This window comes from Eschrichtius robustus, chromosome 1, assembly GCF_028021215.1.
Source record: "Eschrichtius robustus isolate mEscRob2 chromosome 1, mEscRob2.pri, whole genome shotgun sequence".
In the NCBI taxonomy this organism is placed as follows: Eukaryota; Metazoa; Chordata; class Mammalia; order Artiodactyla; family Eschrichtiidae; genus Eschrichtius; species Eschrichtius robustus.
The window spans coordinates 10,449,868-10,472,530 of record NC_090824.1 but is presented as its reverse complement, the minus strand read 5'-3'; the positions used below and the strand labels follow the sequence as shown (position 1 = coordinate 10,472,530).

General features: G+C 44.4%; 1 protein-coding gene across 3 annotated transcripts; it reads right to left on the bottom strand.

The window, feature by feature from the left end:
• Positions 1 to 891: 891 nt before the first annotated feature.
• SERPINA6 (serpin family A member 6) lies at positions 892 to 22,518 on the bottom strand. 3 transcript variants are annotated; one of them, XM_068552211.1, is made up of 5 exons: positions 22,417 to 22,518; positions 15,175 to 15,803; positions 8,784 to 9,054; positions 4,750 to 4,897; positions 892 to 3,358 (listed from the first exon to the last, which is right to left on the bottom strand). In XM_068552211.1, the coding sequence occupies exons 2-5, from the start codon at positions 15,782 to 15,784 to the stop codon at positions 3,173 to 3,175; spliced, it is 1,215 nt and encodes a 404-aa protein (XP_068408312.1). In that variant the 5' UTR covers positions 15,785 to 15,803; positions 22,417 to 22,518; the 3' UTR covers positions 892 to 3,172. The 3 variants fall into 3 exon arrangements, with proteins under 3 accessions (XP_068408312.1, XP_068408405.1, XP_068408497.1); XM_068552304.1 differs by lacking the exon at positions 22,417 to 22,518 and adding an exon at positions 21,934 to 22,017; XM_068552396.1 differs by lacking the exon at positions 22,417 to 22,518 and adding an exon at positions 20,693 to 20,727.
• Between the last annotated feature and the right edge of the window lie 145 nt (positions 22,519 to 22,663).

Here is a 22,663-nt window from a genome sequence, read left to right as displayed (position 1 = left end):
GGCCTTCAAGATTGTTTGCAGTCTTGTATTCTTTCTTTAAAAAAATTAATTAATTAATTTTTGGCTGCGTTGGGTCTTCGTTTCTGTGCGTGGGCTTTCTCTAGTTGTGGTGAGCGGGGGTACTCTTCATGGCAGTGCATGGGCTTCTCCTTGTGGCGGCTTCTCTTGTTGCAGAGCACAGGCTCTGGGTGCGTGGGCTTCAGTAGTTGTGGCTCGTGGGCTCAGTAGTTGTGGCGCATGGGCTTAGTTGCTCCGCGGCATGCGGGATCTTCCTGGACCAGGGCTCGAACCCATGTCCCCTGCATTGGCAGGTGGATTCTTAACCACTGCGCCACCAGGGAAGCCCCTGCAGTCTTGTATTCTTAAAACTAGAGGCATATTGTCCAAGCATCGTGTTGAAAATTTCCTTGGGTTAATTCTCTTTCTCCTCTTCAGAATAGTTATATTATCCATTTGAAATAGGTTTGAATTCATTTGTTTTCTTTTCACTTGGTTTTAGGGCTTTCCTCATTTGTTCATTTAATTTTATTTTTGAGTATATAGAACATTAACATTATTCTAAAAGTCTAAACCATACAAAAAGTTCCATGAAGAAAAGTGCTATTCCCCACCCCCCATCTCTTCCACTCTGTCCTCCCCCTTCCTTTGCAGGTAACCATTTAATTAGTTTCTAGTTTATCCTTCCTGTGTTTCTTTTTACAAGGACCCATCAGCATTCCCACTAGCAACCCATGAGAATGATTGTTTCCACACAACCAGTAGAGTGTCCTGTGAAGCTTTCATATTTTTGCCAATCTGATGGATAGGAAATGGTATCTCAGTGTAGTTTTCAGTTGCATTTTTTATTATTCAGTGAAGTGAAACGTATTTTCATATGTTTAAACACCACATATTAAGGATATTAGCTCTATCAGTGACATACCTTGCAAATATCTTCTTTCAGGTTTTCACCTCTGTTGACTTTGCTTATGAATTTTTACCACGCAATTAAAAAAATGTTTTTATATAGTCAAATTTCTCAATTCTTTTAAAAATTTCATCTGGACTTTGAGTCATGGTTGGAAAGCCTTCTTCTACACCTAAATTATAGAGGAATTTACCCATGTTTTCTTCTAGTACTTGTATAGTTTTTTTTTTTTTTCATTTAGATCTCTGATTCTTAGTTTATTCTTAAGTATGGTGTGAAGAATGGGTCTAATTTTACCCTTTCTGTTTTTCAAATGGCTATCCAGTTGTCCCAATAACATTTATTTAAAAGTCTTCCTTTATCATATATTAAATTTCCATTTGTACTTGAGTCTATTGCCAGACTTTCTAACCTATTTCATTGGTCTGCCTATCTATTCATATACGAGTACCATAGATTTAATTAAAGTATCTGTGCCGTATGCTTTAACATCTGGTCGGGCCAGTCCCCTATCTTCCCCACCCCCTGTCCCTGACATCTTTTTCTTTTCAGTGTTTTCCGGCTACTCTTGCATGTTTGTTTTTCTATATGGACTTTGGTATTATCTTGTCTATCTCCAGAAAAAGAAATTGCTAGTATTTTTATTGGAATACAATTAAATTGATAAATTAATTTAGGGAAAACTGATATCTAGATGATGTTGAGCATCTTATTCAGGAAGGAATATCTTTGCGTTTGTTCAAGTCTAATTTTGCATCTTTAAGGAATATTTTATAATTTTCTCTATATAGATTCTGCACATTTCTTGTTTATTTCTAAGTGTTATATCCTTTTGGTTGTGATTGGGCTTTCTCTTCCATTATGTGTTTTAACTGCTTGTTGCTTGTGTATATGAGGCATTGCTTTTGCATGTTAATTCTATATTCTGGTACCTTGCTGAAATCTTTATTGTTTGAGTTTGTTTTATCATTGATTTGCTAGGGTTATGCAAGTATATTACATGTCATCTGCAAATAGAGTTTACAATTCTATGCCGCTACTTTCTCTTGTTTAATTGCTTTGTCTAATACCCCCAGGACTATGTGAAATGGTAGTGAATATAATGAGTAGCCTTGTCTTACAGCAGTGGGAATGTATTTAGTGTTTTCTTATTAAGACGCTGACTTTAGAAACATATAAATATGTATATTTAAGGAAGTATCGCTCAATTCCTTTCTCTCAAGATATATGCTACATCTATCATCTAATTATCTATATATCATCTATTTTCTATCTATAATCGATCTATCTCTCTCTATCTATCCATCCATCTATCTATCTATCATCTTCCTATCACCTATGTAATCTATTTATCTATCTATCCATCTGGTTCTCTTTTATCTCATTTAATGCTTTTTGTCCTGAACTGTGAGAATAAGGTCTCTTCCTCTTGCGATCTTTCTCTAGCGCCCTCTATTGACAAAGTTTAATATCATGCCCAGGGGCACAGTAAAGCTATTTAAAAAGGTCCAGATTGGTTTTTGCAGAGCAGCAATGAAGGGAGGATTTGGAGTCGAAAAGCAATAAATCGATAACTATTTTTGCTTTAAACAGTTAATTATACTTTAAATATATTTTAAAATATTTTATCTTTGACCACATATTTACTCTTTCCAGGGCTCTTCATTCTTTTGTGTGTCCATCTAGAATCATCTTGTTTCTCCATAAAGAACTACTTAAAAAAAGTCTTTAGTGAAGATGATAAGCCTCCTCAGCTCTTGTTTGTCTGAAAAAAAAAAAACAAACTTTATTTTGCCTTCATTTTTGAAGGATTTTTTTGTTTGTTTTTTGCTTTTTGAAAGATATGACATTTCCACCCTAGCACTTTAAAAACATCTTTCTGTTGTGTGTGCGTGTGTGTGTGGTTTTGTGTTTTTTTTTTTCTGTTGTGTTTTGGCTTGTGTGATTCCTTCTTTTCAAGTTCTTACTTGGAAATAATTTCAAACGTACAAAAATTTGCAAAAATAATAGTGTTTCCATATACCTTTCACTGTGCTTCCATACATCACATAACCCTAGGACAATGATCAAAACTAGAAAATTACACTGGTACAATATTACATTGATGTTATTCAAGTTTTATCAATCGTGCCACTCTTCTCCTTCAACCGCACTTGTCACCAGTCGCAACGACAGTTATTTATTACAAGAGGGGAACCTCTCACTCCTTTCTGTGGGGTCCCTGGTGCCCGAGTCAGACGCGCTGCGGCTCCTGGGGGCGTCCCCTTAGGTCGGATTCACAACCTTGCCCAGGAAAAGGCTGCTCCACGTGAAGTCGTCGAAGATCATGACAACGAAGGGCCGGTCGAAGCGGATTGTGAGAGGCTCGGGCGCCGAGTTCCGGTGGACCTGGGTGCGGGCGGCTGCCTCCACGCCCCTCTCATCCAGTTGCAGCGTGGCCTTATGGACCACCTGGTGGGAACGGACAGAGCGTGGAGGGTGAGCACCTGCTGCGTGGGCGGAGCTTTCCGAGCCTCTTCGCTTCGACTCCTCCCACCCTCAGTTTTCTGGATGGCGAAGCTGAGGCTCAGAGAAGGTCACTTGCTGGCTCCTCATCTACGTGGCAGCCCCAGGACTAGCGCTGGGGTCTGTCCACCTCCGGAACCCAGGCCACACTTAGACTTCCTCCCTAGAGAGTGGGCAGCTGGAGCCGACCCATGGAGAGCAAGGGACTTGGGGCTGAAACTGGACTTCGGCATCCATATCGGGCTCCCCTTACCGGGTCCTGGGCTGGTGGGGGGACACCTCGCTCCCTCTCCGCTCTGCCAGTACTTGAGAGGGTTCAATTTATGCAAAATGCTTGTGCCCACTCTGTAGGGAAAAGGGTCATCTTTGCCTGCTGAAACATCCTTTGTTATGATCAAAATTAGAAGATATTCTCAAGTCAGTAAAACGCTTGAGTAGCTTGCATCAAAAGCCTTGGAAAGATCAGAACTGGCTGATTAAATAACAGCACCTATGGGACAGGACTCTCATTGATGGAGCAGCAGGGAATCAGAGGCTCAGAGTGCTCTGTAAACAGGCTACGGAGAAGCTCAGCCGGGCTAGGAACCCCTGCAGCGTGTTTTGGGAATATGAGGTTTTGAGTCAAATGTCAGGCTATTTACTAGCTCTGTGACCTGAGAAACCAGGGTAACACCCACCTCGTAAGGAGGTAGCTATTTGACTGAGTTCTTCACACACACAGGCTTTTTATTGAGCACATACTGTGTGCCGACATCACGATGGTCAAAGTCTGTGTGCACGAGGGAGGGGGCTGCTGCCACCACAGCTTTCTCCTGTTCCCTCTCCTGTTTTGTCACCCACAGGACTGTAAGATCCTGTGAGGGCAGGGCCACGTCTGAGGCATACCCAGTGTCTAGCACAGTGTGGGGCACATAGAACATGTTCAGTAAATATTTTCTGAATGAATGAATAACAGAACATAGAGCTGAAGGATGGAGATAAAGAACATCATGGGATAGAACATTCAGTGTGATCTCATGCGACGTTTCCTTTTTCCTGGGGGCTCCTCACAGTCCTGCCATGATGACTTTGTCTTCTACAGCGGCCCCCTCTGTGTGGCCTGGCAGAATGGTGGATGCCTGAGCTGTGGTGCTCCCTTGTCACTAGCTTCCTGTGTGACCTTGGGGACATCAAGTTCTTGCTGAGCTTCCATTTAGCCTGTTGTAAAACTAGGGGCTTGGACAAGACCTCTCAGCCTGGGGTCTAGAAGCCTATTCATGAATGGGCTCCATGTTGCTTATTATTATTTGTATTGTGAATTTGGGGGGAAAAGAAGGACGGGCTCTAGAGACCCCTACCTTTGACACCTTCGGCAGGGCCTCTTGGGTGATGCCTGAGAAATGTGTCCGGTTGTTGAGCAAGTCTGCAATGCCCATGTCCCCCATGATGCCCCCGAGGTCGTAGCCTCCGGAGATGGAGATCTTCGGGATGTACAGGTCCACCAGGCTGCTCGGGGTAAGCAGATGGGGTTAGACTTGCCCAGGGCTGGGCCCGGCCAGCCAGATTCCCGTTTCCCCTGTGATCCCTCCAGGCCCTGCCTCCCAGCCAGACCTGCTCTTTCGGGACAGGGGAAGGAACAGAGCAAGAAGCAGGATCTGCCTCTCCCTCCATCACACACGCATCTTCCTCTCTGGGCCTCTGGATTGCAAAGTCCTTTCTTCTCAGCTCTTTCTTTGAGCTGATTCCACCTGATCCAGCTAAACTACCAGACACTGAAGCAAAGAATACCTAAAGAAGTCCTTGTGGGCAAAAGAAATAAAAGCAAAAATAAACAAATGGAACTGAATCAAACGTATAAGCTTTTAAACAGTGTTTATAACCATAAACAAAACAAAAAGACAACCTATGGACTGGAGAAAATATCTGCAAATGATGCTACCGACAAGGGCTTAATCTCCAAAATATACAAACAGGTCAAGCAACTCAATATCAAAAAACTAAAGAACCCAATCAAAAAATGGGGAGAAGACCTAAATAGACATTTCTCCAAAGAAGACATACACATGGCCAAGAGGCACGTGAAAAGATGCTCAACATCACTAATTATTAGAGAAATGCAAGTCAAAACTACAATGAGGCATCACCTTACACCAGTCAGAATGGCCATCACTAAAAAGTCTACAAATAATAAATGCTGGAGAGGGTGTGGAGAAAAGGGAGCCCTCCTACACTGTTGGTGGGAATGTAAGTTGGTGCAGCCACTATGGAAAACAGTATGGAGGTTCCTTAAAAAACTAAAAATAGAAGTACTGTATGATCCAGCAATCCCACTCCTGGGCATATATCCAGAAAAGATGAAAACTCTAATTCAAAAAAGATACATGCACCCCAATGTTCACAGCAGCACTATTTACAATAGCCAAGACATGGAAGCAACCTAAGTATCCATCAACAGATGAATGGATAAAGAAGATGTGGTATATATATATATATATATACACACACACAATGGAATATTACTCAGCCATGCCATTTGCAGCAATATGCTTGGACCTAGAGAATATCATACTAAGTGCATTAAGTCAGACAGCGAAAGACAAATGTTATATGATATCACTTATATGTAGAATCTAAAAAATAATACAAATGAACTCATTTACAAGACAGAAAGAGACACACAGACATAGAGAACAAACATAGCTACCAAACGGAAGAGGTGGGAGGGATAAAGTAGGAGTATGGGATTAACAGATACACACTACCATATATAAAAGAGATAAACAACAAGGATTTATGGGGAACAAGCCCAGGGAACTATATTCGTTATCTTGTAATAACCTATAATGGAAAAGAATGAAAAAAAGGATACATATATAACACAATCACTTTGCTATACACCTGAAACTAACACAGTATTGTAAATCAATTATACTTCAATTAAAAAAAAGAAAAAACAAGAAGTCCTGTGGTCCCCCAAGCACCCCCTGGCAGAAGTGGAGGAGTGGAGGGAACATGCGGCTGGGAGCAGGGGTCCTGGCCCCAGCCATGCCGCTAATGCTGTGTGGCTTTAGTCAAGTCCTGTCCCTCTCTGTGCTAGTCCTCATCTGCACAGCAAGGGAGAGAGAAGATGCCTGAACCCTGAAGTCAGTGATAGGGCACCGGCTCTCCAGAGGGTGGAGGGAAGGCATGAGACCTCCGTACTTGAGCACAAGCTGCTCTGGGGAGGTCTGGGGGCTGGCAACCCGGGGGCAGTGAGGAGGAATCCAAGGCCAGTGGGACGTGTGACTTCTCTAGATGGGAAATGGCAACAGAAGGTAAGGGAGGCCGACCCATACCCAGCATTTGGCTGACCTTCCTGACCTCCTTTACCTCGTCTAATCCGCGCAGGCACACACAGCCTTGGAATCGACATCTTTAACTTCCAGATTGAGAGACTGAAACTCAAAAAAAAAACTGAGGAATTTCCCCAAAGTCACACCGCTGGGAAGCAGCAGGACCGTGAAGAAACCAGGACTAGTTAACTTGGAGCCCCATCGCCCCAACTCGGAGAGCTGCCCCACGACCTGCGCGGGCAGCAACTAGGTGACGGCGGAGCAAGGGGGCTGGGAGGAGGCCCTCGCGAGAGGGCCCCGTGAGTGGGACCCAGGGGCTGCCGGCGGGAAGTGGGGCGTCATCTGGGCCCCGAAGGATGCTGAGCTCGGATGCACTGGAGAGCCTGGTGGGGAAGGGAGGGGTGGCGCTGGGAGGGGTGAGGAGGGAGAAGGGGCCGCGCAAGCGTGCAGATGAGGAGCCGTAGGCCACAGCGTTGTGATGAAGGAGAGAACTCATGATGTCTAAAGGTGCAAAGTTTTACCTTGAATGTTTCAAAAAAAAATCTAGAAGAAAATGGTATGTGTTGCTGACTAATGTTGTTTAAGTATTTAGGTGCAAAGTTTTACCTTGAAGGTTTTTTAAAAAAATCTAAAGGTGCAAAGTTTTACCTTGAAGGTTTTTAAAAAAAATCTGGAAGAAAATGGTACCTGTTACTGACTAATGTTGTTTAAGTATTTTAGTGAAGGGATTATTTTCGGAGTAAAGAGAAGGGGTGTCCTTCGCCTTATTTTCAACACACTAGGGTTCAGAATTTGAATCACGGCGCATTGTCACTAGCTGGTGGCACTGTATCTGAATTACAGGTTCCCTTCGAGGGGTGGGAGTGAGGTGGCGTGGGACGGTTGACCTGAAAAGCTGGCAGATGGCCTCCCTGACTTGACTGGTGCCATTTCCTCTTCCATGCATACTCTCGGGGAGGTTGCCACTGACTGAACTTCTACTCAGGCTTAAGGCACAGTTCGAAGTGAAAGCGATCTGCTCTGCAGCCCCTTCTCCATTCCCCTGGGTGAGAGTCTGGCGTCCCACCCTCCCTCAAATTGTACACATTATGCATCTCCTTCCCTGTCTTGCTCTGACAGAGCTTATGACATTGTACCGCTATTAATTCCACCAGAATCAGTTTTCTGCTCTAGAGTGCATCCCTTCTGCTTAGCCTAGTGCATGGTACATAGCAATTGCTTCCATATATATATTGAATGAATGAATGAATGAATGACATGGTGCCTGGCCCACGAGGCCTCCTGAGCGACGCTAGATCCAAGTGCCGGCTCCTTCCCCTACAGCCCTCTTCCCTGTGAGTCTGCACCCCGCCACCCAGCTCCCGTGTTGGTTGGCTCCTTCACAGACAGAACTCTAATCTCCCAAGAGCGAGGACCATCTTCTCGAGAACACCTGCCCCCTCCTCCAGTGTGAGGATCAGAGCTGGACACAAGCTTGACTATAATTTTGATTTCCCTCTAGCTCAGAGGTTCCTGGGAAAATGAGTTTATTACGTACTTATGTCCTCACTTTCTTATTTACTGATTGGTGGACGAAACATTAGAGTCCCTGAGTGACTTAACCATTTGTAGGCTTTGCGTTGGTTCCAGGGTCATTACAGTGGTCATACAGTGGTCATTTTCATTATATCTTTTTATGGTCTCCCAGGAATCTTTAGCGGTGCTTGGTCTCAGGTAAGCAAGATAATAAAATGGAGCAGTGCGGGCTGGGTGATGGGTGAATTCAGTTTAAGAAAAAGATGAAAGATGTGGTAATACAGAGAGTGACTATCAACCTGCTGGGGAGGGAGGACCTCACTTTGTGGAATGCCCCGGAGCATCAATAGCTCAGTGTTAATCGACAGAAAGGTAAAAAAGTGTGACCTCTAGATCAGAGAACCCAGCAGACAGGAAAATAATGAGCCCTGGAAGGCGAGTCTGGGGGGGAGGAAGGATGGCCAGGTGCACCCCTTTTCCACTTGCCCCACTTTCTGGGAACACGTCCAACTGCAGAAATCAACACAGCTGGCTGGAGGGCTTACCTGTTGGTCAGGGACTTGGACCACCTCTGAATGGTGTCCCGGCTCAGCATGGCAATGACCGTGTCCATCTTCCCCTTGACTGGGAGGACAAAGAAGACGGTCTCGTTGCCCGTGTAGTCCAGCTGTACCAGCTGGCAGGGGAGCACCGAGTCGTTCAGGTACTTGATGGTGCTCGACTGGAACATCATGGGCACCTTCACCGTGGTCGTCTCATTCACGTAGAAGTTATCTTCCCTGGTGCTTTCCGGGTTGAAGGAGTGTGCCCACGTGCCTGGGAAGAGGGGGGAGGGGGAGGGGGAGGAGACAGACCTGTGAGAGCAGGAGGAAAACGCAACTTGGGTGGCAGCAGAGGGCCAGGGGTGACCGCCAAGCAAGTTACACAGTGGCCTCCCTCAACCTGGAAGGTCCCCACCAGAGCTGCTGGAATTCGCTAAGATATGAAATTCCCAGAGGTTTAAAGCCTGTTCCATCCTCCACCCTTTGGGAAGGCTTGAGGATTAGCACGATGTCTGAGACTGACTTCTAAAAATGGAAAGAGGGAGAGAACAGAGAATGCTGGCCCTAGGATTTGGGAGTAGGATTCAGTAAACCGGACTTGGCCTTGTTGCCCCCGCCCTGGAGTGGCTTCTGGACTGGAGGGCTTTGGAGGTGGTGCTGGGGAACCAAGCATCCATTCCATCCCCACCCCCTGATGTGTGGCGACAGAAGCCCAGCAGGCAGTTTGGCCGCCCAGTCAAATGTACCCACTTTCTTGCAGGACGCTCCTCGCCCCCCGAGTGGCCCTGAGGGCCACAGTACATTTCCCAGAGGCAGAATCAGGGCGAGATGAGTCCTTCAAGGTTACAGATTCCCACCACAGCTAGACTCGACTCCACTCCACCACGTTCCACGATGTCATTACGCAACATTTGTTCCCCTTGTGATGGGGAACTCACTACCTAACAGATGGGACTTTCCACTACTGGTCAACGCTGAAGGGAAGGAAACTGCTCCTTAGATGAAGCCAAAGCCAAAGCCAAAGCCAAAGCCAAAGCCAAAGCCTGCCTGATTGTAATGCCTGCCGACTGAGCCTCTTTGGCCCTTGAGTTTATTCCGGAGTCCTCTTATTGGTGATAGATCTTTGGATATTTAGACATGGATTGAGTCTCACCAGGGCCTCATCTGCTCTAGGTTAAGTCTCCCCAGGTCTGGAGATGACTGAGGACCCTGAGTCCAGTAGGTCCCGAGTGTCCTGGCTGCCCTTGACCTCCAGCCCAGAAGCCCTTGTGGGGTCACTGTTTCCCAACTGAGGCTGCCTGAAGGTGGCCAGAGCATAGCCACAAGCAGACATTTCTCTATCCCTCTGCCTGTGGGATCTCTGGACCACGAAGCCAGAACTCTTGGTTCTGAGCCAGCCTCAACCCCCTGGGAGGGCTACTAAGGGTGACCATGGGCGGTGGCCGGAGGATGTAGGGAAAAGATCAATGGATGTGGCACCTGGAGACCCAGGGGCTGTGCCTGGTCCATCCCTAATGACTGAGGCTGTCTCACAGCAAGTGAGATAATTTGCGGGTTCTCAAACCGTCTTCTAAAGGAAGTCTGGGGTCCTCAGAATTGAAGGGGGGGAGTGCTTTGTGACTAACTTGTCCAACTCACAACCAAAAAATGTAGATAAAAAATTTTTCAGTGCTAGGTTTTTCGTCCTTAGAAGCTTGCTTTGTGCTTTTTACTATTTCTTTTCTAGAAGCAAGTATAACATATATCCAGTTCGGCAGAAAACCAAATACAGAATGGGATCTAACCTCTACTTTAAGGGATTTTTTTTGTTGAAAATTCTTGAGCTAGGAGAACTTATGGTAGAGAAACCTAAGAATTTATGAAGGGAAATTGGAGAGAGCAAGGATGAGTCCCTGGAAAATCTTTTAACAGTATTTCTAATGTTCTCCAAAAAAACAGATGTCAAGACAGTCCACTGAGTAAGGAACATGCCAGGGACACTGTACATGTCCTAAGTTTAGTGATGAGAGCCACACCATTCTTCATTTCTATTTATTATCCTGGTGTGTTGGAAACATTTCAGAGTATCTCTCAGCTTAAACAGGGCTTGTTAATTAGCTTTGCCTGATCACAGAAAATCTGTGTACAAACAGGCAGCCCCCACTCCTGTCAATGTCTGTGCCTGCATTCAAATGTTCAAATCCTCTCAGATTTTATTACCAGGAGCTACTGTTTCCCATCAACTCAGCCCCACTGTGGTCACGACAATGCTTAGAAACTGTGAGAGCAAAGCCGTGCGCCAAATGACACCCTGCCAGCCCCTGTCCTGCCAGCCCCCGCTCAGGCTCCTCACAGGCTCAGGAGGGCCCTCTCTCTCTCTGGGTTTTCCGTGCTCTTCTCCCCAGGCTGTGTGACCAGAACCTCTATGCAACCACTTTGGTGTTGCTTCCATTTGCCAAGCACTATGCAAATGCACTGGACCTCCCAAAGAGATGAGGATTACATGCACAAGAGTGAATAGTCTAGTGGGAGAGATGGCCTGGAGAATTCATGGGAGCATCCAGAAACATTTCCGGGCAAACATTCCGGGCTCCTTGGCCCCCCAGGGTCAGGTGTAAAGAATACTGCCTTTTGTGTGGGACCACAGAAGATCTTAAATAGCCAAAGCCATCTTGAGAAAGAACATAGCTGGAGGCATCACACCTCCTGATTTCAAACTGTATTATAAAGCTATAGTAATCAAACAGTATGGTACAGGCATAGGGACAGACACATAGACCAAAGGAACAGAATTGAAAGCCTAGATATAACCCCTCCCATATATAGTCAACTAAGATATGACAGGGGAACCAAGAATACTGAGTGGGGAAAAGATAATCTCTTCAATAAATGGTGCTGAGAACACTGGATATTCACATGCAAAAGAATGAAACTGGACCCCTATCTTACATCATTGACAAAAACTAACTTGAAATATGTTAAAGACTTAAACGTATGACCTGAAACCATAAGACTCCTAGAAGAAAATGTAGGGAAAAAGGAACTCTTTGATATTAGTCTTAGCTATGATTTTTTTTTGGAATATGACACCAAAGGCATAAGCAACAGAGGGAAAAATAAACAAGTGGGATCACATCAAACTAAAAAGCTTCTGCACAGCAAAGGATACAATCAATAAAGTAAAAAGGCAACCTATGGAATGGAAGAAAATATTTGCAAAACATACATTTGATAAGGGGGTAATATCCAAAAATATATAAGGAACTCATACAACCTCAATAGCAAAAAAAAAAAAAAAAAAAGCCCCAAATAATCGAATTAAAAAATGGGCAGAGGACTTGAATAGATTTTTCTTCGAAAGAAATATACAAATGGCCAAAAAGTACAAGAAAAGGTGCTCAAAATCATGAACCATCAAGGAAATGCAAATTAAAACCACAACATCACTTCACACCTATCAGAATGGCAATTATCAAAAAGAAAAGAGAAAACAAGTGCCAGCAAGGATGTGAAGAAAAGGGAATCCTTTTGCACTGTTGGTGGGAATGTAAATTGGTGCAGCCACTATGGAGAACAGTATGGAGGGTTCTCAAAAAACTAGAAAAAGAACTACCATATGACCCAGCAATTCCACTTCTAGGTATACATCAGAAGGAAATGAACCCACTATACTGAAGAGATATCTGCACTCCCATGTTCATTGCAGCATTACTCACAATAGCCAAGATGTGGAAACAATCTAAGTGTCCATCAATAGATGAATGGATAAAGAAAAGTGTGTGTATACATACACACACACACACACACACACACACACACACACCCCAACTGGAATATTACTCAGCCATAAAAAGAAGAGAATCCTGCCATTTGCAGCAACATGGATGAACCTTGAAGGCATTATGCTACGTGAAATAAGGCAGACAGAGAAAGACAAATATTGTATGCCCTCACTTACATATGGAATCTAAAAATACAGAATGTATAGAAACAGAGAAAAGAATGATGGGGTAGGCGGTTCAGAGAAATGGGTAAAGGTGGTCAAAGGTACAAACTTCCAGTTATAAGATGAATAAGTTCTGGGGAATCTAATGCACATCATGGTACTACAGTTAATAATACTGTATCATATACCTAAAAGAAGCTGAGAGAGCAGATATTAAAAATCCTCACCCCCCGGCCCCAACACACAAAGGTAACTGTGAGGTGATGGACGTGTTAACTAACCTTATCTGGGTAATCATCTCACCATATATATACATATATATCAAATCATCCCATTGTATACCTTAAGCTTACATGATAAGTCATTTATATCTCAGTAAAGCGGGAGAAAAAAGAAAATGCTGCCTTTGCTGGTCAGTCTCTCACCCTCACTACCATCCAAGAAGAGAGGCCTTAGCCAGGTGGGTTCCCAGACTTGTGCTGGAGAATAGACAGAGAAAGACCAAGAGGCAGGAGGACGGCTCACCAAGATGCTAAGTCTGTCCAGGTAATAAAGATCTGGGGGAGGGAAGGGGTTCAGCTGGCTAATGGGGGGCCCTGAGGAGAGCTGGGGAGGAGAGAAATGGGCATATGGGATAATCTTTACGTTGTTGAGAGACACATTCAATATTATACTTTTTTTTTTGCTGTTTTACCTGCACTTCTTTGTATATGACTACTTAATTGAAACTGAACCACTTGGGTCCAGGTTTACACGTTCTAACAAGATGCTTATTAAAATTGGGTGTGGGCAAACTGCAGAGGATGCGTATGAGAGACAAAGATTTGCTGGAGAGAATCAGGGGAGGCTTCACGGAGGTGGTGACTTTTGAGCCAAGATTTAAAGGGTGGGTAGAAGTTTTAGGCAGTCAGACAAGTTGAGGGAGGGCTCAGGGGACAGAATGGGCATGGGCCTTGTGTCAGGCAGAATGCCCCCCCCCGCCCCAAGGATGTCCTAATCCTTGCAACCTGTGAATATGTTATGTTACGTGGCAAGAGGAAATTAAGGCTGCTAATCAACTGACTTTGAGTTAAGGAGAATTTTCTGGATTATCCAGGTGGGCCCACTGTAATCACAAGCATCCTTAAAAGTAGAAGAGGATGGCAGGAGGGTCAGAGTCAGAAAGGAGATGTGGTGGAAGTAGAGGTCAAAGCAATGCGATTACTAGCTCTGAAGACGGCAGGGGGCCTCAAGCCAAGGAATGCAGGTAGCTTCTGCAGGCTGGAAAAGGCAGGGAACAGATTCTCCCCTAGAGCCTCCAGAAGGAACACACCCTGGCATCACCTTGACTTTAACCCAGAGTGGCCCATTTTGGACTTCTGACCTACAGAATTGTAAGGTAATAAATTGGTGCTGTTTTAAGCCACCAAGTTTGTGGCAATTTGTTACAGTGGCAATAGGGAACTAATACAGACTTCCATGGGGATAGTCATGCTCAAAGACATGAGAGGAATTTGGTGTGATTGGATATTGTGTGTGTGTGTGTGTCTCTGCTGTGTATTGGGAACTTGTATAGGGGAAAATGTTGAGACCTGAGTCTGGAGAAGGCAGAAGAAGCAGATGATTTCTCAACCTTGGGACTCTAGCCATTTGGAGGCAGATATCACTGTGGGGGGGCGGCTGTTCTGTGCATTGTAGGACGTTGAGCATTCTCCTTGGCCTCTACCCACAAGATGCCAGTGGCACACCCCACCCCACCCCCAGCTGTTACAACTCAGTGTCTCTAGACATTGCCAAATGTCCCTGAGGGTGGATGGGGGTGGGAATCACCCTGGGTTGAAGACCACTGCTGTAGACTAAGGACTGTAGATTTCATTCTCGAGGATAATATATCCCCAAACTACCTGCTCGTCAAAACGATTGGGGAAGGGGGGCCTTGTTAAAAATGCACATTCTAGGACATTCTTGCATCAGTTTTGCTCTAGTAGATCTGGTGTGGGCTCTGGAATCTGTAATTGTAACAGGTCTCCGTGGTGATTTTTATGGACAGGCATTTTGGAAATCTTTGCTCCGAGCTGGTGAGGTGGGGCTGTGGTTTGGCTGAGGGGGGTCTTGGCTGGGGCTGGCTCGGGAAGTGCGTGCAGGAAGGCTTGGGGGCCGTCTGGAAGTTCCTGAGGGTGGTGGCTGTGTCTGTCTGGTTCTAGGCTCTGTTTCCAGCCTCTGACCAAGTGCCTGACTCACAGCCAGAACTTAGCCAGTATTTGTAGACCACTAGGCAGCCAGACTGTTCATGGTTACATGTTTGGGCCTTGAAACAAACTGCAAGAGCTCGGGCAAGTTGCTCTACCGGGTGTCATTTTGATCCTTGGTAAGGATGATATAATTTCACCTTTCTAATAGTATCAAGAGTACGCCCTTAGTTCTGATGGCTTTTACTACCCTTGGCAATAGTAGATGGGGCCTTGTCAGAATGGGATGGGTGAGGGGTACCTTTAAAGAAGATGTAGTTGACCAGGATGAGCATGGCTGAGCTATCTTGCTCCAAGAACAAGTCCACAATTTTCCCTTGCGTCTTATTTTTGATATACTCGTTGATTTGTCTGCTGGCTCCTGCCCAGTCCTGGAAGTCTGCAGTCAAGGCCTCCAACTCGTAGTAGTGCTTGGTGTCTGCTGAGAATGACTCCAGAAGTTCCAGGCTGTGGTCAAGGAACATGGCATTGCCCATGATCATTTCCAAGGTGGTGTTTGACTCCCTGAGGAGGTGGTGGAGATGCCGGAAGCCCTGGTGGATCTCAGCTTCGGACATCTCAGTGAGGTTGAAGCCCAGGCCTTGGAGAAGCTGCTCCCGTGTGTAGCCTCTGGCGCCCAGGGACAGCATAGCCAAGGCTGTGGAGATGCTCACAGGGGAGACGAAGACATTCGTGCCCGGAGCTGAGGCCACTAAGTGCTTACACAGGGTAAAGGCAAAGTCAACGTTGTTTGGAGCCAAGTGCCGGTGAGGGTTCCTCGTGCTCATGTCAGTGTCAGGGTCCTTAGCCTGGATGGTCCCGAGCCCGCTGGTAGACAGCCAGAGGAGACAGATGTACAGGGTGAACAGCATTGTTCAGGATGGCCAGGCCCTGGAAAATCAGAAATGCTCATTAGATGATGTGGGGCCTCCGAGGCGGTGGGGTATGGTGAGCAGTAGGCAGAAGACCCCATGGAAGACCCCCCACCCCCCCAAGCCCCAGTTGCTTCTTCTACATTGGCTGTGTGACCTGGGGCAAGTCAGGACTCTGGGCCTCAATTTCCTCACCTGCAAGTATGAATTACACCTGCTATGATTTGTCAAATACCTAGCAAGTTTCCAAAATTTTGCCTCCACCAACAATAAAGTATATATGATTATTTTGATTTCAGGTAGGCAGAAGTGGAAGCTCAGAAAGGTTAAATATCCACCCAGTTGATATATTCAAAGTACTGAAAGAAAACACTATCCACCACGAATACTGCATCAGGCAAAACTGTCCTTCAAAAGTGAGGGAGAAATTAAGACATTCCCGGATAAACAAAAGCTGAGGGAGTTCATTACCACTAGACCTCTCCTACGAGAAATGCCAAAGGCAGTACTTCTGGTTAAAATGAAAGAACACCAGAAAGTAAATAGAATCTCTAAGGAGAAATAAAGATCTCTGCTAAAGGTAAATATATGAACAAGCATCAAAGCTAGTATTATTATGGCTTTGGTTTGTAATTCCACTTTTTATTTTCTGTATGATTTAAAAGACTAATGCATAAAAAGTAATTATTCATATATGTTTTGGGACCCACAATGAATAAAGATTTAATTTGTGACTTAACTGAAAGGATGTGGGAATGGAGCGATTTTTCTATGCTACTGAAGTTTATCTGGCATAAATTCAAATGAGAGTGCTATCACGTCAGGATGTTAAATGTAATTTCCATGATAACCAGAAAGAAAATAGTTATAGAGTATGCACGAAAGGAAGTGAGAAGGGAATTAAAGTGTTTCACTACAAAAAATCAACTAAACACAAAAGAAGACAGTAGTGCAGGAAATAAAGGACAAAAAAACTATAAGGCATACACAAAACAAATAGGAAAATGATAGAGTAGTCCCTCCATATGAGTAATTACTTTAGTGTAAATGGATACAACTCTCCAATCAAAAGAGATTGACAGAATGGGTTAAAAAAAGAAACAACTATATGCACACTACAGAAGACTCATTTTAGATCCAAAGGCACAGATATGACAGTGAAAGGATGGAAAAAGATATTCCATGTAAGGAGACACCAAAGGAGAGTGCAGCTAGCAGAAGAAAGAAAACAATAAAGATTAAAGCCCAGACAAATAAATAGAAAGTAGAAAAAGGAGAGAAAATCAATGAAACCAAAATATAATATATCTAATCAATATAGTATTATATAGTAAGGTAATATAATATAATAATATAACATGATATAATTATAACATAATATAATATAATATAATGTCATCCTCCAAGAGATTAACAAAATTGACAAGCCTTTAGCTAGACTGAGTAAGAAAAAGAGAAATCTCAAATAACTAAAATCAGAAATGAAAGTAGGGGCATTACTACCTATTCTACAGAAATTTTAAAAAATTCTGAGATACTATGAAAAAATTGAAAATGACACACCAACAAACTGGATAACCTAGATGAAATGGAAAATTTATAGAAACACAAAACACGCCAACATTAAACCTCAAAGAAATAGAACATCTGAATAGACCTATAAGTAGGAAACTGAATCAGTAATTGAAAACCTCCCAAAAAAGAAAAGTCCGGGATCACGTGGCTTCAGTTTTGAATTCTACCAAACATTTAAAGAAGAATTCACACAAATCCTCCTCAAACTCTTTCAAAAAAATTAAAGAGGAGAGAACACTTCCTAACTCATTCTTTGCCCTCATACCAAAGCCAAAGACACCATAAGAAAAGAAAACTACAGACAAATATTACTTATGAACATTGATGCAAAAATCCTCAACAAAATGCTAGCAAATAGAATTCAGCAGTGTACTAAAAGGATTTTACACTATGACCAAGTGGGATTTATTCCTGGAATGCAAGGATGGTTCTACATACAGAAATTGATCAATGTAAATACCACATTAAAAGAATGAAGGAAAATAATCATATGATCATCTCAATTGATGCAGTAAAAGCATTTGACAAAATTCAACATCCCCTTTCATGTTAAAAACACTCAACAAACTGGGAGTAGAAGGAAACTACTTCAGCATAATAAAAGCCATATATGAAAAGCCCACAGCTAACATCCTACTCAATGGTGAAAGACTGAAAGCTTTTCATCTCAGATTCAGAACAAGACAGGATGCCTGCTTTTGCCTCTTCTATTTAACACAGTATTGGAAATTCTAGCCAGAGAAATTAGGCAAGCCAAAGAAATAAAATGCATTCAAATTGGAAAGGAAGAAGTAAAATTATCTCTGTTCACAGGCAACACGATCTTATACATAGAAAACCCTAAAGACAACAAAAAACTTATGAGAACCAATAAATTCAACAAATAAGTGGGATACAAAATCAACACAAAAATCAGTTCTGTTTCCATATACTAACAATGAGCAATCTGAAAAAGAAATTAAGGAAACAATTCCATTTATAAAAAAATTTAAAAGAATAAAATACCTAGGGGTTGAGTTAACCAACCAAGGAGGTGAAAGACTTGTACACTGGGAACTGCAAAACGTTGCTGAAAGAAATTAAAGAAGATATAAGTAAATAGAAAGACATCCTGTGTTTATGGATTGGAGGATGTAATATGTAAGATGTCAAAACTACCCAAAGAAATCTATAGGTTCAATGCAATTCTTATCAAAATCCCATGATGTATTTTGCAGAAATAGAAAAATCCATCCTGTAAACTTGGAGGGCATTATGCTAGGTGAAATAAGTCAGAGAAAGACAAAGACTGTATGATACCACTTATATGTGGAATCTAAAAAATATAACAAATTAGTGAATATAATAAAAAAGCCGACTCACAGAGAACAAACTAGTGGTTACCAGTGGGAAGGGGAAAGAGGAAATATAAGGGTGGGGGAGTGGGAGGTACACACTCCCTGACTTCAGACTATACTACAAAGCTACAGTCATCAAAACAGTATGGTACTGGCACAAAAATAGAAAAAAAAAAAAAAAAAAAAAAAGATAAGTGGAACAGGATAGAAAGCCCAGAGTTAAACCCATGCACCTATGGTCAACTAATCTATGACAAAGGAGGCAAGAATATACAATGGAGAAAAGACTGTCTCTTCAATAAGTGGTGCTGGGAAAACTGGACAGCTACATGTAAAAGAATGAAATTAGAACACTCCCTAACACCATACAAAAATAAACTCAAAATGGATTAAAGACCTAAATGTAAGTCTGGATACTATAAAACTCTTAGAGGAAAACATGGGCAGAACCCTCTCTGACATAAATTGCAGCAAGATCTTTTCTGATCCACCTCCTAGAGTATGAAAATAAAAACAAAAATAAACAAATAGGACTGAATTAAACTTAAAACCTTTTGCATAGCACAGGAAATCATCAACAAAAGGAAAAGAAAACCCACAGAATGGGAGAAAATAAGTTCCAATCATGTCTTTCTGGTGACACTCCCCCATCCTGAAGTCATCCAGGAGCTCACCCAGAGTTGCCTCATTAGAGCAAAGGACACTGCAGTCACCCAGGAAATTCCAAGGGATTTTGGAGCTCTGCCTCAGGAAGCAGGGTCAAAGACCAAATATTAGAAAAAATATTAGAAAAAAAATATTATTAAAAAAAAAAATATTAGAAAAAAAGATGCTTCTAATGTTCTTATCACTTAGGAAATGACAAGGGTTTTAGGAGCTCTGCACCAGGAACCAGGGGCAGAGATCAGTACGTACTTTTTTCTATATTTCACGGTGGTATATGCCTGCCGTTGAATACTATTCAGCCTTCAAAAAAATGAAATTCTGATACATGCTACAGCATGGATGAATGAACATTGAAGACATTATGCTAAGTGAAATATGCCAGTCACAAAAGACAAATATTGTGTGATTCCACTCACATGAGAGCCCTAGAGCAGTCAAATTCATAGAAACAGAAAGTAGAATAGTGGTTAACAGAGGCTGGGGGCAGGGGAAATGGGGAGTTAGGGTTTAATGGGTAGAGTTTCAGTCTGGGATGATGAAAAAGTCCTGGAGACGAATAGTGGTGATGGTTTCACAACAATGTGAATGTACTTAATACCAGAGAACTGTACACTTAAACCTGGTTGAAACGCTCAATCTTTGTATATCTTACCACAATAAAAAATTAATTACAAGCCATGAAAAGTGTTTGATAAGAGCAATTCAAAAAATGCAGCCAGGGTCAGAATCAGTAAGCGGACACTCTGTCTGCAAGGCCAGTGGTCCCAAGCTCTGAGCTTTATGGAACCCCCTGTATCCCCATAAAGAAGGGATGCTTATAGGAGAAGCTGTTTCCCCTGCACCACCCCACCTACGGGACTAGCCATGCTGGAGGGGGCTGGGAACCCGCAGTAAAACCAGTCCCAGGAGAATGCGTGCACGTTGCGTGTGGGAAGCCCTGGTCTGCTCTGGAACACCCCCGAGCCCTTTTCCCTGGCCTGCTCCAAACCCAGAACCTCATGAGAGCGGGGTGCAAACACACCCCTGACCTCCCTCAGCCCTCCTCCAACCCTCCCCGCCTGTCTCCTTCCACGTGGTAGAAAAACAAGCAAATTCCTTGCTTCTTGGCTTTGATAACAGCCCTGACGCCCTGCCCCCTCCCTCCCCAGCCGCCTGGCTTTACAGACAGTTCTCCTTTTCCCTGGGCTTTGTGGCAGACCAAGTCAAATGAGGATCTCAGCATTGTTATTTATGACCTAGGTGGCATGGGTGCACTGTTTAAAACTCTGCCCGTTTCCTTGGCATAAAATAGAGTTGATAATAATACCCTCCCCGGGCCTGGCCCATTTACCTTCTAAATTTCTGGGGTTTGCCTTCGCTTCTTCAGTCTCAGGACACAGCCCAAGTTCGGGGCTTGGCATCTCTCCCTGTCGCCCCCACCTGTTCTCCTTGCCTCCTGCTCACCTCCTGCCAACCTTTCTTTCCTCTGCAACTAGGGCATCTTTCCAAAATCAAGCGGATGGGCCATTCTCCTGCAGAAAAGCTTTCAGTGACTCCCATCGCCTGCAGGCAGGGCTGATCCTCACTGACGTGGCCCAGGGAGTCCTCATGCCCCGTCCCTGGTGACAGCACCACCCCCAGCCTCAAATCTGGCCTCTTGAAGTCTCAGTCACAGCAACACTGGGTGTCTTGGAGTGTCCTCCCAGCACATATCAGACTTTCATCCCTCTGCCCGGGTCAGGCCAGGGAGGTCATTCCATTCCCCAATGTTTGCAGAGTCCGGCTCTGGCCTGAGAGCTGGGGACAAAGATGGGCCTGTTCCAGTCCTGCCCCATGTGGCTCCACTCTGTCGGCCCATCCCCTCCTTGTCATGCCTGGCTCACTCCCTCTTGTCCTTTGGCACGCAGGTCCTGGGTCACCTCCTCCAGGAAGCCCTCCTCTGTGCTTCTCTCTGTCACTGCCCCCATCAGACTGTAGTGAGATCTTTGCTTCACCCCTAGCCACCTCCACACCTCCACCTCTTTGGTCCCTTCTTGGGCAAGGACCCCATGCAGTTCACAGCCTGGAACGAGATGGGCTTGCCCCCAATAGAAATTCTTTTCCCTTCCCTTCTCTTCCTGCCGTCTCTGAGATTTTGTGCCTCATCCCCTCCTGTGCTAATCCTCCAAGATGGGGATTAAAACTCTACCCACCTCCTAAGACTTTTGTGAATATCAGTCACAGCTGTTATCAGTGCTTTCTTTAGTGACCTCACTGCATGGGTCATCCTGGGCCCATTGTACAGATGAGAAAACTGAGGCCCAGGGAGTAAAAGCTGAAATTCCAAGCCCTGCCATCTGACTTTGGAGCCTGTGCCATGCTGTTCTGCCTTTCTCTAGAGTGAAACAGCTCTCTGAAAAGTACCCAGCAACGCAAAAATGCAGAGTATCAATATTATCCATGAATTTCATTTCATGTATGTCCTCCTTGTCCCTCAGTTTTGAAGTCACACACGCAGTAAACATCCACTGTGTTCTGTTTTCCCAAATGCCCCCCATAAGCCAGGTACAGTCCCAGGTACAGTCCTAGGCCCTGTGCATTTAAACCTCATACCATGTGGTGTAATGCTGGTAGTTCCGTTCTATCTGCAGGATCCTTGCCCCAGGTCACTGAGGGAGGAGGTGTGTGTGTCTGTAGGATGCACAGTCTGTGCTGTGGCAGCCGGGCACTGCTCTCTCCTGCCTGTGTCCCCGGCAGAGGCGTTGTGTTGTGCTGATCCATCCCAGCTCTCAGACTCCATCTCTGAGGCTGTTATGGCTGTTTGGCTGGCCTTAGGAGCATCATGCGATGGCTGGGAATGGCTCCTAGTTCAATGTCAGTCCCTGCAAGGCAGGAGCCCAGGAGAAATGAAAACCCCTGTGGGTAACCCACAGACTCTGAAAAACCCTCCCCAGGGTTGCCTCTTATCACTGCTTGTTGCCCTAATGCTCGATGCCCCATTAAAAGACAAAAAGTAAATGAGCAAGACACAGTCATGGCTTCGTTCTGGAGGCTGGGCAGGAGGGGGGGCATGGAGAGTCCTTAGCTGTTACTCACGGTCTGCAGTGGGCTCAGGCTGCAACTGCTGGCTTGGTCCTGCTGTCCTGGATCCTGTCATGTGTACAGTAAGCCGGCGGGGCAGCTGCTGCTAAGTCTTGTTTGCCAGCTTTCCTGCTGGTTAATGGTTAGAGGGGGGCCAGTGGCCTTCACCATTTGGTGGTCTCCTCCCCCCAGTCATGAACCAATGGGAGCCTTTTCCAGGAAATTTGAGTAAACACAGCAATACTGCGAATTAACTTTCTTC